Below are 15,066 nucleotides of genomic sequence, written 5' to 3'. Positions count from 1 at the left end.
GCTGGCAATATGCATCTGACATGTATGCCATGTGATGTCCACTGCCATCCCTCCCTGCTGGCAATATGCATCTTGCCACATGTATGCCATGTGATGCTGGCAATATGCATCTGACATGTATGCCATGTGATGTCCACTGCCATCCCTCCCTGCTGGCAATATGCATCTGACATGTATGCCATGTGATGTCCACTGCCATCCCTCCCTGCTGGCAATCTGACATGTATGCCATGTGATGTCCACTGCCATCCCTCCCTGCTGGCAATATACATCTGACATGTATGCCATGTGATGTCCACTGCCATCCCTCCCTGCTGGCAATATGCATCTGACATGTATGCCATGTGATGTCCACTGCCATCCCTCCCTGCTGGCAATATGCATCTGACATGTATGCCATGTGATGTCCACTGCCATCCCTCCCTGCTGGCAATATACATCTGACATGTATGCCATGTGATGTCCACTGCCATCCCTCCCTGCTGGCAATATGCATCTGACATGTATGCCATGTGATGTCCACTGCCATCCCTCCCTGCTGGCAATATGCATCTGACATGTATGCCATGTGATGTCCACTGCCATCCCTCCCTGCTGGCAATCTGACATGTATGCCATGTGATGTCCACTGCCATCCCTCCCTGCTGGCAATATGCATCTGACATGTATGCCATGTGATGTCCACTGCCATCCCTCCCTGCTGGCAATATGCATCTGACATGTATGCCATGTGATGTCCACTGCCATCCCTCCCTGCTGGCAATATGCATCTGACATGTATGCCATGTGATGTCCATGTGATGTCCACTGCCATCCCTCCCTGCTGGCAATATGCATCTGACATGTATGCCATGTGATGTCCACTTCCATCCCTCCCTGCTGGCAATCTGACATGTATGCATGTGATGTCCACTGCCATCCCTCCCTGCTGGCAATATACATCTGACATGTATGCCATGTGATGTCCACTGCCATCCCTCCCTGCTGGCAATATGCATCTGACATGTATGCCATGTGATGTCCACTGCCATTCCTGCCTGCTGGCAATATGCATCTGACATGTATGCCATGTGATGTCCACTGCCATCCCTCCCTGCTGGCAATATGCATCTGACATGTATGCCATGTGATGTCCACTGCCATCCCTCCCTGCTGGCAATATGCATCTGACATGTATGCCATGTGATGTCCACTGCCATCCCTCCCTGCTGGCAATATGCATCTGACATGTATGCCATGTGATGTCCACTGCCATCCCTCCCTGCTGGCAATATGCATCTGACATGTATGCCATGTGATGTCCACTGCCATCCCTCCCTGCTGGCAATATGCATCTGACATGTATGCCATGTGATGTCCACTGCCATCCCTCCCTGCTGGCAATATACATCTGACATGTATGCCATGTGATGTCCACTGCCATCCCTCCCTGCTGGCAATATGCATCTGACATGTATGCCATGTGATGTCCACTGCCATCCCTCCCTGCTGGCAATATGCATCTGACATGTATGCCATGTGATGTCCACTGCCATCCCTCCCTGCTGGCAATCTGACATGTATGCCATGTGATGTCCACTGCCATCCCTCCCTGCTGGCAATCTGACATGTATGCCATGTGATGTCCACTGCCATCCCTCCCTGCTGGCAATATACATCTGACATGTATGCCATGTGATGTCCACTGCCATCCCTCCCTGCTGGCAATATGCATCTGACATGTATGCCATGTGATGTCCACTGCCATCCCTCCCTGCTGGCAATATGCATCTGACATGTATGCCATGTGATGTCCACTGCCATCCCTCCCTGCTGGCAATCTGACATGTATGCCATGTGATGTCCACTGCCATCCCTCCCTGCTGGCAATATACATCTGACATGTATGCCATGTGATGTCCACTGCCATCCCTCCCTGCTGGCAATATACATCTGACATGTATGCCATGTGATGTCCACTGCCATCCCTCCCTGCTGGCAATCTGACATGTATGCCATGTGATGTCCACTGCCATCCCTCCCTGCTGGCAATCTGACATGTATGCCATGTGATGTCCACTGCCATCCCTCCCTGCTGGCAATATACATCTGACATGTATGCCATGTGATGTCCACTGCCATCCCTCCCTGCTGGCAATATACATCTGACATGTATGCCATGTGATGTCCACTGCCATCCCTCCCTGCTGGCAATCTGACATGTATGCCATGTGATGTCCACTGCCATCCCTCCCTGCTGGCAATCTGACATGTATGCCATGTGATGTCCACTGCCATCCCTCCCTGCTGGCAATATACATCTGACATGTATGCCATGTGATGTCCACTGCCATCCCTCCCTGCTGGCAATATGCATCTGACATGTATGCCATGTGATGTCCACTGCCATCCCTCCCTGCTGGCAATCTGACATGTATGCCATGTGATGTCCAAATTAGGTTACTTATGTGATCAATGAATGCAATCAAATTTGTGAATAATAAACTATGTGATTAAAGGAGGTGAACAGCATATATGGGTAGCATGTTATTAAAATACACATCTTGATTTAATTTTAACATAATTTAAACTGTATTTTACACATTGTTTTGCAGGACCGAATGATTGTACTCATCATTGGGAATGCAGTGAATTGGGCCCTGTAAGTAGACTGCGTACTTGTTTGCAGGCAAACAAGGACACACACAAAATTTTCACCCTAAACTGCGGACTTACTTCCAACTGAGGACAGTCCGCAGTCGCAAACTGCTGCAAAAGACCTCAAATGCATGCTAAATGCATTATAGCACTATTTGCCTTAAAACGAGGACCACACATGTAAAAACTACAATCAGCAGTTGATGGAAAAAATTCTGTTTTGTATTATACACATAAAAAATCTGCCATTTTAGTCCACGGTTAGGCGATGAAAACATGATACACACATCCTCGGTTAGATAGCAATACACACTGTCCTCACTGTTGGCCGCAAACACACACACCCCTGTGTCTGGGGAGTGTGTTTGTAAGGCTGCGATCACATAGAAATATACTGTATACGGTATTCGCTATACGCTATTAGAATAGGTCAGTTTGCCCATTTTAAAACTGAACCTTCGTCTAGTCAAATGCTTGTAATTAACATTATTTCTTGAGGTCACATTGTATTCAATGAGGTGTCATAATGTGCAGAATTAGATAGTGCATCTATTAAAAAAATAAATTTACCCACATATGGTTTAGTTTTAAAATTAGAACGGTATATGCTGCACTAAAATCAAACACGCACGATTCCCACTATACTATACTATACACAGGTATACAGCCTTTCGAATAGTGCCCTCTTATGTGACCCGGTACTATGAAAAAACCTTGCTCGATTTAAGCCATACGTGTGCACCTGCAAAACGTGCACCATATACCCGAATAGTATACTTCTATGTGATCGCAGCCTAATGCAGTGAATTATTTCCTTGTAAGTAGACTCAGACTCAAGGGATAAGGGAGTAGGTCTGTAATTTGACTTCATTGTTACATTTAGTGCATCAATGCATCTGATTTCAATAGGGGTGGGTGGTAATAATGAGTGCTGTCAATCACACTCCTGTCAACTCAAAATTCAAAAAATGATCAAAGAAAGCAATCCTTGTAACCAGAGTATTTGTTGAAATGGAAATTCATAAAGTCGTTTCACTCACAGTCACATTGGATTGTATGACATTGTACGTAAACTTGTCTATGCATGATATTTTTGAAAATTAAAAATACGACTTTTGGGGTTTCAGAATACAGTTTGATACAGAATACAGCTCAGAATAAAGGTTGGCAAGTCTGGCATTGTGCTACTTATTACAGTGTTAGTAAGTTTACAGTACCATTGACAAGCACAGATGCGTATAAATTATGATGATCCCAGTGCAAGAAAAAGCAATTTTTATTAACGTATGTTTCATAAATACTAATATTATTGTATTTGACAGAATTGTGTTTGGGCTTGTGACAACTCCAAAGGACTTCAGCTCCTACTTACTAGCAATACTCATTGTAAATTTACTACTCTACATGGCCTTTTATATGATAATGAAGGTAATTCATAATAATTGCAATATGCAATCTTCTCTATTTTCTAATACTCATTAAGCATTCTAAAGGACTCATTATAGCATCCTCACCCTTGATAATTACATGTTGACAGAGGCAAGACATGGATTCAGATGTAATCAGGTGTTGACACATGAAAACAAATTGGACAGAATCAATGAACATTATAATGTTACATCTTCCCCTTAAATTGTGTTTTCCCACAAAATGGGACAGATTTCTCAATGATCTGGCTTTTGAGCCAAGCCATGGAATGACTTGACTGGTTGCATACCTAGATTCATTTCTATACTTATCTGCATATGCTTTGATTTTGTGATAAATTCAATCTACTGCTGCAATAAACTGCATCACTTACTTCAATCTTTATCTTACAACTGTGTGTTACAGACATGATGCAGTTTCTACATGATTGGCATAACATAAACTACATTTGATTTTGTTTATTTTCTGTACTCTTGTCAGCTTCGTTACAAGGAGCGTATCGTCCCTGCTGCAATGGTGTTCACTGTATTTACATGTGTTATCTGGGCATTTGCTCTCTACTTTTTTATGCTGGGACTAACAAGCTGGAATGTAAGTATCATGAGCACCCCCCACACACCCCATCGCAACACCCTTGCACACACAAATGTCATAATCCAAATGTGGACTTCTGTGTTAAATTAGTGAGTTAATCGACTAATCGTGGACCTGGTATTACACCTATGATAAGGTCCCTACCCCATATGCAAAGTTATGCTGTATAGCACCCTGGTTTACTACTGTGGACATCTACGGTTTGCTATTTGTGGACTCAAAGTCCATGTTTGTAGGTGAAAACAAACCTTCCGAGCACTCACAACTTGAAATGTCAGGATATCAGAGCTGTACTTAATTTCTTCATATACTTGCCATTTTGGCTGGTAATTGTACAAAGTTATTTGTCAAATTTCAACATTTAGATTATACGTTGATTTGAATTTTGTGCGCTCAGCAACAAGGCAAAATCACCCACCCAGGATGGTGGGTTTTAAAGAGAACCCATGTGAAACATACATCCTCCTAAGAATTGTGTAGTCATCAAGTCCTTGGAAAGATAGGAGAATCAGATGGGTTTTTTGTTTGTTTGTTTTATTTCTTCTTTATAACCTGGGATACTCAATCAGTTAAAAACACAATTAATCATCTGTTCTTCCTTAAGGCCCTGGTATCAATACAACATTTACATAACACAATTATTCATAAGGTTTTAAAATACTACATACATTCAAATACACAATATTAAAATCACTAATTTAGAAAAATACAATCCTTACCAAATAAATCAAATTATTATGTAACTTTACAATAACATGTTTAAAATACTTTTAATACTACATACATAAAACATAAATGATAAAGAATCAAATATGTACAGAAGTAACCAAGGGTCATGCAGTTCACTTTGTAAGATCCTGACGTGTTTGTTTCTTACTTAGCCAGTTTTAAATAAGGAAAAAGTAAATATATAAAAATAGATAAATAGTTAAGACAAGTCAGGATCTCAGGAACTTATGAAATCTTTTCAATTTTCCAGCGTCAGTATTTTTGTTGTAAACTCATCCACTTTTTTATCATGAGCAAATTTGTAATTCCCTAGGTACTCCTTTGCATGGCTGAACTTAAAATGGCATCCTCCGTCAGTACAGTTAATATAGCTGTTGACAAACTAATGAACTTGAGCATTATGTGTAAGGACTTTTTAGCCATTGCAGATGCCACAATGGCCCAGACTGACTACAAATATAGTTGATATTAATTACAATACTAAATGACCCATATACTTGCAGGAAACGCCTGCTGTATCAAGAGAGTTCAACGAAGGCTGCATTCTCCTTAAGTTTTATGATGGCCATGATGTATGGCATTTCCTCTCATCTTTTGCTCTCTTCTTTTCATTCCTGGTAAGTAATAATGGTAGTTTTTATTTTATTTCTAATTTTATTAGCAAAAACCCAAAACAACTTGTAAGCCTTTACAAAGATGATTTGCACAGTTGATTTATTTTATGTGTGTTTATACTTGAACTCTGCTTATGAGCGGTTATGTTGCTTTAGTTCATTTACAGTAGGGCAACCATGGAAGTAGCAATCTATAAAGCCATCTGGTTGTCCTATCTGACCTATGCATACATTATTTCAATCCAGTGATAGTGGTAGATGTCATCCATTGTAATGAATAATTATTAATTGTCAAATAAGACAACTTGTGTTTTTTCTAATTAATATTTTCAGTGATATAAAATTGCAGCACCCATGTTGAGCTTATTTGACTGAGAACACTTTTCTATTTTATAAGCCAGATCCGTCTTAAAAGAAATATAAATGATTAGCATCATTTTAACCTTTTTTTTCAGCTGGTGCTCACGTTAGATGATGATTTGGACAATGTACCTAGAGACAAGATTCCTGTTTTTTAAGATAACATCAGAACTGTTGAAAGATGAAGATCTGGTTTAGCATTTACTATTTAGGGATTCAATCATGTTTCATTGTTGTTCATCACCGATTCATCACTGCATGGTTTACTTATCGCAAGGGCAGCTTTAGCTGCCCGTGCGAAGTAAATATGATTGAATCCCTAATTCGATAAGACGTGAAACATGATTGAATCCCTAATTCCTACCCCTAGATGTCTAATTCGTATGATTCTTTCATTCGGAATGTCCATTTGTCATTGCCACTCAACCTTAATACAAGAAGATCGGTGATTTCCCTGTTAATATCAGCAATAAAACTAAAGAATAAAGCGGTAATGTTTAACCGCTACCTCCAACATAAGAGAGTGCATATTTACGCCGTAAGTTCCAGGCATACGCTTTTGTGAACGATTCGCAGATACGCTACTGGACTGTGGATTCATCATGGATTAACAACGGTTGGCTCCTGTACAAAGGTATAGGAAGAGTTGTTGAAATGAATATATATATCTCAAGTTCTCTCACCATGGTACAATTCTGAAAGAATTGAAATGGCCTGTTCCAGTTGTAATCCATAAAGACTCTATGGAAGACATGACTTAAAATCTTCTACATAGGGAGTGGAATTTCAAATGGGGTTACCTGAATGGGTGACTCACTTGGAAATCTACAGTTTTCTACACTCCCTCTGTGGGAGATTAAGACCATGTTTTCCATATAGGGAGTGGATGGATTTCAACTGGAATAGCCCTGTCTAGGAATTTTTCAGCCATTGCAGGATTTTTGACAACACTGACTGGGTGACTGGCATCTCAGGTTTCACTTTATTAGAATTTTAATAGTGTAAACAAAATGATACCAGTATTTGAAATTTGGTACATTATTAAAAGTTGCAAATCAAAACTATCATGCAGTTGCTGTAGGTCGCTGCAAGTCCCTGTAGCTTATCCCAAGTTCCCATACAAAGGGTGGTTAATTTATAGATTGTTGCAATGCTTTTACACATGGTGTGATCAATATTACCAAGCAGTCATATCGGGCTATGTCATAGTCACTGTCTTTTAAAAAATGCATCAAATTTTATATACTGGCATCAATCTTTGTCGATATGGTACCAAATTGGAGCTAATACAATTCTTGTACATGACTGTACATCAAATTGTCATAACATGCGCAGTGGGGATTTTCATTATATAGATCAATATATTATTGAAAAATAACACATTGGTGTTTTGCAAAAGTTCATTCTACAAATCGTATACTTTGCAAACTTGCTTAATTTATTGTTGTTAATGAGTTATCTACGTTTTACAAAAGTGTTGTTGTGTCAGCCCTCTTTACAACGTAACTCAAGAAACGCAGCACCTATAAAAGTATATCTGTGATATTTTAATTCTTCTACACACTCGCTATGAATTGAGCAATGCAGTTTTTGCCAAAGCTCACGACCATTCGTAAGATGCTGTGAACTACCAAATCACAACAGTTTAAAATAATTAATAACCTTAATATACAACTTATTTTCTTGCCGTCAGACACTTCTTTTGGAATATGTTTGTTGACACCATGTAGCATCATACTGATTGAGCTAACTTGGCTGCTGAAAGCCTAAAGAAAAAAGCAATTGAGAAATTTAAATGTTGTAATGTGTTACATTGAATATCATGGAGTAGACAATCACGCTTTTGTTATGGCATGTGCCCTATGTTAAAGAAATGCAGTTAATATATGCTTAGCCATGAGGCAAAAAAATTGTTTGGTTGCCCTTCCAAGACAAAAATTTGGAGGGTCGGTAGGTCAATCCTTTTTTTTCAATGGGCTCTTCCTCCATTTTTCCTCCATTTTGAAAAAGGCTAGTATTGACAAATGCTTGATCATTTTATGGTAAAAATTGTGTGTTTTTGGACTGGATTTAAATGGAAGTGCTTCTTGTTTTAAATCAAATATACATTAAACAAATAAAATGAGTGAATAACAAATATAAAATGTCCTTTATACTGTCCAAATTTAAGGTTTCTTCTAAAAAGTGAATGAAAAAAACCAGCAGACCCAAGATTTCTAATTTTTTTGGGTTGGTCTCTTAGGGCAACCAAACATATTTGTTTTGCCTTATATCAGTACAGACTTGTGGATATTGTTGTACCATGTCTGATTATACATTACCGTACCATTTTTACATGTATTGTGCTTTTATTTAATTGCTTTCTTTCTAATTAATCAGGTTGTAGCTGTATTATATTTGTCTATTTCAAGTTGAATCATGTGTAAGTTTATGTTATATTTAATAGTTTGATGCATTTTATTCAGTTGATTTGCACTTTCCTTTGTAAAGCACCTACAATCCTACAATTGTTGGAACAATTTTAAAATATGCCCCCATTCTCCCATCAATGTTGGCAGTTGGGTTGGGTTTTTTTGTCATGTAACCCTAGAGACATCCAACATTGATTGGTGGGACGGAGGAGGTTTGTAGTAGTAGGAAACGGTTCAGATTTTACACCAAAGAAAGCAAAGTTTTAGTATGTCAAGTATAACAGAAATAAGGTTTAAAACAGTTCTACTTTTATGCAAGTGTTCCTTTGGTGCAATAAAATCCCTGTGGCTCATCTGGAAAAGGCGGTGATGATGACTTGTGATAAAAAAAACTTGTTATAGTTGATTCTGATCAGGGTAATTACGCCCAATTGTTGGCTATTAATACCTAGATATGCTTGACATAAAAAATGTTAAAGGCGCTATATTGAATCTTTGTTTATCTTTGTTTATTACTATTATTATTATGCATCTTATACAAGTTTTATGAATGTGCCTATACTACATTATAATTAACACCATGAAAAATTGTTGCCCTCTAGCATTTAACTTTGGAAAACTTTTAAAATGAGGTTGTGATACAGGGACAAGGCTCTGAATGTCAGTAATTACATGAGCCATAGAAGTTAGAACTCGGCAGAAACCTGTCTTGCTTATCTGCACACCTCTACACACGCCTACCCATAGCTTTTTTCCACTAGAAAGTAGAGCATCAATTCTTGATGGTCTTAATCAATGTATATAAAATTATTTTGTTACTTTCTATTAACCAATATGAAATGTGAATAATTCCATGTATATATTTATCAAATTGTAAATTTATCAAATTGTAAATTTATCAAATTGTAAATTTATCAAATTGTAAATTTATCAAATTGTAAAAAAATTGTAAAAACAAAAGAATCAAATCTATGCTGAAATTTTAAACCAAACATATGCCAAAAGTAATAAGTTTACATATACCATATCAATGTGGGTATAAGATTATAGAATTGATTTTGACAAAAATAATGAGACTGCAAGAAAATTTGTGAAAAAATCCATTGGCACTATTTTCTAAGCGGTGCATTAATCAACAAAAGGAGAGATATATAAATTCTTGTGTTTTTTAAGCACGCTTTACATGGAAGGTGGATATTTTGTGAAATTTGTATAATCCTTTTTTGATGATGATTTATTTGAAGGTAAATAAATTATCTAGCAATGAAAATTATTCACAAAAATTAATTTTGAGGAAAATTCTGTAATGAAGCTGCTATAGACGAATCCAACGAGCCAAGTCATGGTCAGGATTTGGTCGGCCATTATGGGGTCCCCGCATGCACCAAACAGGTGTTGTGAGTGCCCAATTGGGTGGATTAAACCCGCTTAAAATTCAATGTTAGATTCTTTTGTGTTGTAAACTGTCATCATTCTTTTGTCTACGTGTAACACGGGTGCGGATAGAATGCAGCTTAAAATACCCTTTAAGGCCGCATCATTTCACATTTTAGGTGAGATAGCTTGGTCCCCGCCGCGGCTATGGCAGCAATTGAGGTGCAGGAATGCGTGAAATTGATTCGTCTATAGGTTTTGGTTGTCAAACTTGGAACCCATCATTATATTATGTCAAATTTAAATCAAAATTCTTACCTGAGTGTACTACCCTACTTTCTGAATATTTTGAAAAAGGGGTTTTATAGCCATAAGTGGGCTTATACCTATGTCGGTATGGTAATTTGAAAGCTATTTTATATTACTACCAACCGTCGTTTTATCTTTTCAGTTTCTGTTTCCGTAACCGTAATAGTTTTTGTAAGTCATTGTTATTCTGAAGTGGTAGTCTCCCAGGTGTGACCAATCTTTTATTCTAGCCTTTTGTTAGTTACTGAAAATTTGAAGCTCGTGAATTTCAGTTTTCGTTTTTGGTAAGTTATATTGATTTTTTACATAAAATCTTGAGATGTGCGGTTGGGTGCTAATCTAGACAAAAGAAGAGTCTAAATTTTACGGTCCTAAATTCACGGTAAATTATAACGGCTTCAATTGACTTGTGTTTGGTGTATATGCACTTACGCCTAGACATAAGTGGCTCCTAAAAATAGTCTTGCATTGAAATATATACTAACCATATTGCCAAGTTATAAGCAAAAGTTTTTCATATTGGCGATGAAACGAAAGCGTCTAAAATAGTCAAATATCTCCCAATGAGGCGCATACAAGTGGTGATTTGGTAATCATGTTTTATATTGAAATGCAATACAAAAGAATTGCACTGGAGCAAAGATAATGTATTCTATTCATTCGTACCAATAGTAAGCTAATCTGATAATTGGCTGGGTCTACATGTAAGGCTCAGGTTTATTTTAAATGTTATTTTTGCAGAGCTTATTTTCAGTCATGGATCATACTGATAAATTTCATAGCGGATGGAGAAGGAGGGAGGGAGGGAAGGAGGGAGGGAAATACTTGAAACTGAACAAGTGAGAGTGGGAGGGGTGAGGAAGAAAGTAAGGAGAGGGAGAGACTGAAAGACTAGAAAGAGAAGAACTCGAGAGGAGAGAGTAGGGACTGGGGAGGGAGTGGGGAGACTGATCATGGGGGGGGGCAGGAGGAAGCAAAATAGGGAGATAGACATTGATGGAAGGGCGACACTGTGGCCATGCACAAGTGCTTTGGGGTTCGACAGGCTCATAAGCGGACCTTTTGTGATTTTAGGGCTTATTTGCAACGTTTTTACAAAAAAAAGTGGACTTTGTCATTCGGATTGGCATGCATTTTGTCAAATCAATGTAGATCAATTTACCAAGAGGGCGCTAGGCCATTAAAAACACTGGTGTTAACATAACCTTGCTCTCCCGATTTTATTGACATAAGCAATCACCTCTATTGAAATAAGCTGATTGGTACTTCAGAGTTAACAATGAAATCAGATTACAGTAACTTACTGAATCCCTTGCGTTTTTGTATCTGAACAAAAGACTTACGGAAACTGAAAAGATAAAAAGACCCCTAGTATTGTAGTAGTTATTTTAGTAGTTGGTGGTGTATTAGATGTTCTTAAACAGTTAAGAAAGTTCCTGCAATCTTATTGGTTCTTAGCCATGTGATATGACAAAATATAATGTACTTTAGCGTGTGTGTGTCAACACGATACTCATACATGCTATTTGAACCAATCAGAGGTGCATAGTAACTAACAGGACTGATATATTCTACGCCCTACGTAATTCCGTGTAAAATGTAGGATATAATTTGATTAAAATTTAGTATACTTGTGATTAATATATTTATTTGAATTGAAGTGTTTAAGAATGAGAATAAAGGTATTGTTTTTATCTGCTATCGTGCATCTATCGTCTCATGGAACATGCAATATCATAATTTTTGGCATAAAAAACTCAGCTTCGCCTCATTGCTTTACTTCAAATAATGATGTCGCCTGTGTTATATGAGACGATAGATGCACAACAGCGACTAAAAACAATACCTTTTATTCTCTAATGCAGACACGGACAGACAGAGAAGAAAGAAGATTTATCAAGACAAGGAACACAGTAAAATTGATAGGAGTTAACCCCGGGGGGGGCACTCACATTAATGGTCTGTATGCATGCGTGACTGAAAAAACAATGGTGTTTTATCTAGGCAAGGCAAGTTACGCATGTGACATATTTAAGGTCTAAAAAACACTGATTTTCATGAATAAGGGTAGTTTTCTGAAACTGAACAACTTGTTTATGGCACCTTTTCAAATTTTTGGTAAATTACAAGTCCAAAAAGGGTACAATTTCTTCATTTTTACTAGCCAAAAACTCATTAGGGGGTAAATTCTATATTAAATTACCTAAATTTGCTGGTAGGCTAAAACTTGTTTAGGGGGTGTTTAAAAAAAAATTAGTCACGCATGTGTACCCTATCATACTTGAGTGGACCCCCTGGGAGTTAACCCATGCCTAGCCTGTATGATCAAACAATGTGTGAATTCAGTGCTCAGAAAACAGCAGTCTTACTGGCCTTGAAAATCGCTGTGGGTCTCAAAGCTATAGAGGCCTTGCATGTGACTATCATCCTGTAAATATGGCGGACTACTCAAATGCATTCAACAAAAGCATGATTGCAATCTACCGTGACAGTTCGTCTCACACACATAACCCTGCACTACGATCAAATAGGTTGATGACAACATTTGATTGAATGGACTGCACTCCGCCATAACTACGGTGAAGGACACCGCTCAAATCCTTTGTTTGGAGCCAATCGATTATTTCATGCAGGGCCTCTATACTTTATAGCATAATTACATGTTGTTGATTTGTTAGTTAGATGCCAAGAAAGTGTCACACTAATGTGGACCAGTATAACATCCCAATTTCACAATGTGGGTTTGAGCCATGAAACCCAAGGGCCCAAATGGCCTCCAAGATTTGGTATTATTTTGAGCAATGTGAATTAGTATAAGGCAATAGAAACAAATTAGTTCGCTCTATCGAACGACAATCGATGCTTGGTTAATCCTTTTTATTTATGAAATCAATTAAATGACTATTGTTAATTGTGATAATATATAAATCTTTGCCTGTATTGACAATGATCAATATAAATTTAGCATTAATTCTGACTAATTAGTTGTTAGTTCATTACAAGCAACGAAGCAGCATCAACTTGTTTCTCATACCTAATTGGCTAAAGCAGAAACAGAGGGGAGCCATTTTTATGCCTCCACCAGAGGTGTTATGTTTTCTGGTTGTCCATCTGTCCTTCATTCTGTCTGTCCATCTGAGGTTGTGAATCTGTAATTTCTTGACTAAGTTTAAGTAAAGAAATTAGCTACATGTATTTTGAATGGGTTTCAGCTTTCTTAATACTGCTGCTTTCCTTGATTTTTGCCAAATTTGTCATTTCAAAAACACCTGACAATTTTAATAACTCATCCTTCACTGTTAGACAATTTATAAACAATTTTAATCACTGAAGAGGCCTTTAGGTTATGCATTTTTCTGATCAATGGCCACAAACATGATGTTCACTAAAAATACAACTCCTTTCACAAATTACATAGCACGACTACGTCAGTGCATCAGCTTTTAATAGCCAGTGTCTAAAAGTCATCATCCAGAATTGGAGTCAGAGGTCATTAGGGGTTACTCAAATGCTGTTACCTCTGCCAATTATATAGTACAATAATTCCACTTGGTCACTGGGATCAATGGCTGTTAGCAAAATGCCAAGTGACCAACTTGAGGTAAAGGCCATAACAAAGGTCTTTGTGGCAGAAAGGAACCAACTTGAGGTAAAGGCCATAACAAAGGTCTTTGTGGCAGAAAGGAACCAACTTGAGGTAAAGGCCATAACAAAGGTCTTTATGGCAGAAAGGAACCAACTTGAGGTAAAGGCCATAACAAAGGTCTTTATGGCAGAAAGAAACCAACTTGAGGTAAAGGCCATAACAAAGGTCTTTGTGGCAGAAAGGAACCAACTTGAGGTAAAGGCCATAACAAAGGTCTTTGTGGCAGAAAGGAACCAACTTGAGGTAAAGGCCATAACAAAGGTCTTTATGGCAGAAAGGAACCAACTTGAGGTAAAGGCCATAACAAAGGTCTTTGTGGCAGAAAGGAACCAACTTGAGGTAAAGGCCATAATAAAGGTCTTTATGGCAGAAATGAACCAACTTGAGGTAAAGGCCATAACAAAGGTCTTTGTGGCAGAAAGGAACCAACTTGAGGTAAAGGCCATAATAAAGGTCTTTATGGCAGAAAGGAACCAACTTGAGGTAAAGTCCATAACAAAGGTCTTTGTGGCAGAAAGGAACCAACTTGAGGTAAAGGCCATAATAAAGGTCTTTGTGGCAGCAAGGAACCAACTTGAGGTAAAGGCCATAACAAAGGTCTTTGTGGCAGAAAGGAACCAACTTGAGGTAAAGGCCATAACAAAGGTCTTTGTGGCAGAAAGGAACCAACTTGAGGTAAAGGCCATAACAAAGGTCTTTATGGCAGAAAGGAACCAACTTGAGGTAAAGGCCATAACAAAGGTCTTTGTGGCAGAAAGGAACCAACTTGAGGTAAAGGCCATAACAAAGGTCTTTGTGGCAGAAAGGAACCAACTTGAGGTAAAGGCCATAACAAAGGTCTTTGTGGCAGAAAGGAACCAACTTGAGGTAAAGGCCATAACAAAGGTCTTTATGGCAGAAAGGAACCAACTTGAGGTAAAGGCCATAACAAAGGTCTTTGTGGCAGAAAGGAACCAACTTGAGG

At 38.4% G+C, this 15,066-nt stretch overlaps 1 protein-coding gene across 1 annotated transcript in view; it reads left to right on the top strand.

The window, feature by feature from the left end:
- LOC140169388 (SID1 transmembrane family member 1-like) overlaps nucleotides 1-6,918 on the top strand; it is a gene marked incomplete at its 5' end in the record, with an annotated part of 162,726 nt that extends 155,808 nt beyond the window's left edge. Inside the window, 5 exons of the mRNA XM_072192646.1 lie at nucleotides 2,595-2,641; nucleotides 3,960-4,065; nucleotides 4,546-4,656; nucleotides 5,892-6,005; nucleotides 6,458-6,918. Coding sequence (XP_072048747.1) covers nucleotides 2,595-2,641; nucleotides 3,960-4,065; nucleotides 4,546-4,656; nucleotides 5,892-6,005; nucleotides 6,458-6,520 — 441 coding nt within the window. The remainder of the gene's footprint in view (nucleotides 1-2,594; nucleotides 2,642-3,959; nucleotides 4,066-4,545; nucleotides 4,657-5,891; nucleotides 6,006-6,457) is intronic.
- Between the last annotated feature and the right edge of the window lie 8,148 nt (nucleotides 6,919-15,066).

This window comes from Amphiura filiformis, chromosome 14 (genome assembly GCF_039555335.1).
Source record: "Amphiura filiformis chromosome 14, Afil_fr2py, whole genome shotgun sequence".
Lineage (NCBI taxonomy): Eukaryota > Metazoa > Echinodermata > Ophiuroidea > Amphilepidida > Amphiuridae > Amphiura > Amphiura filiformis.
The sequence above is the reverse complement of the archived record's forward strand: the minus strand, read 5'-3'. Positions and strand labels throughout refer to the sequence as shown.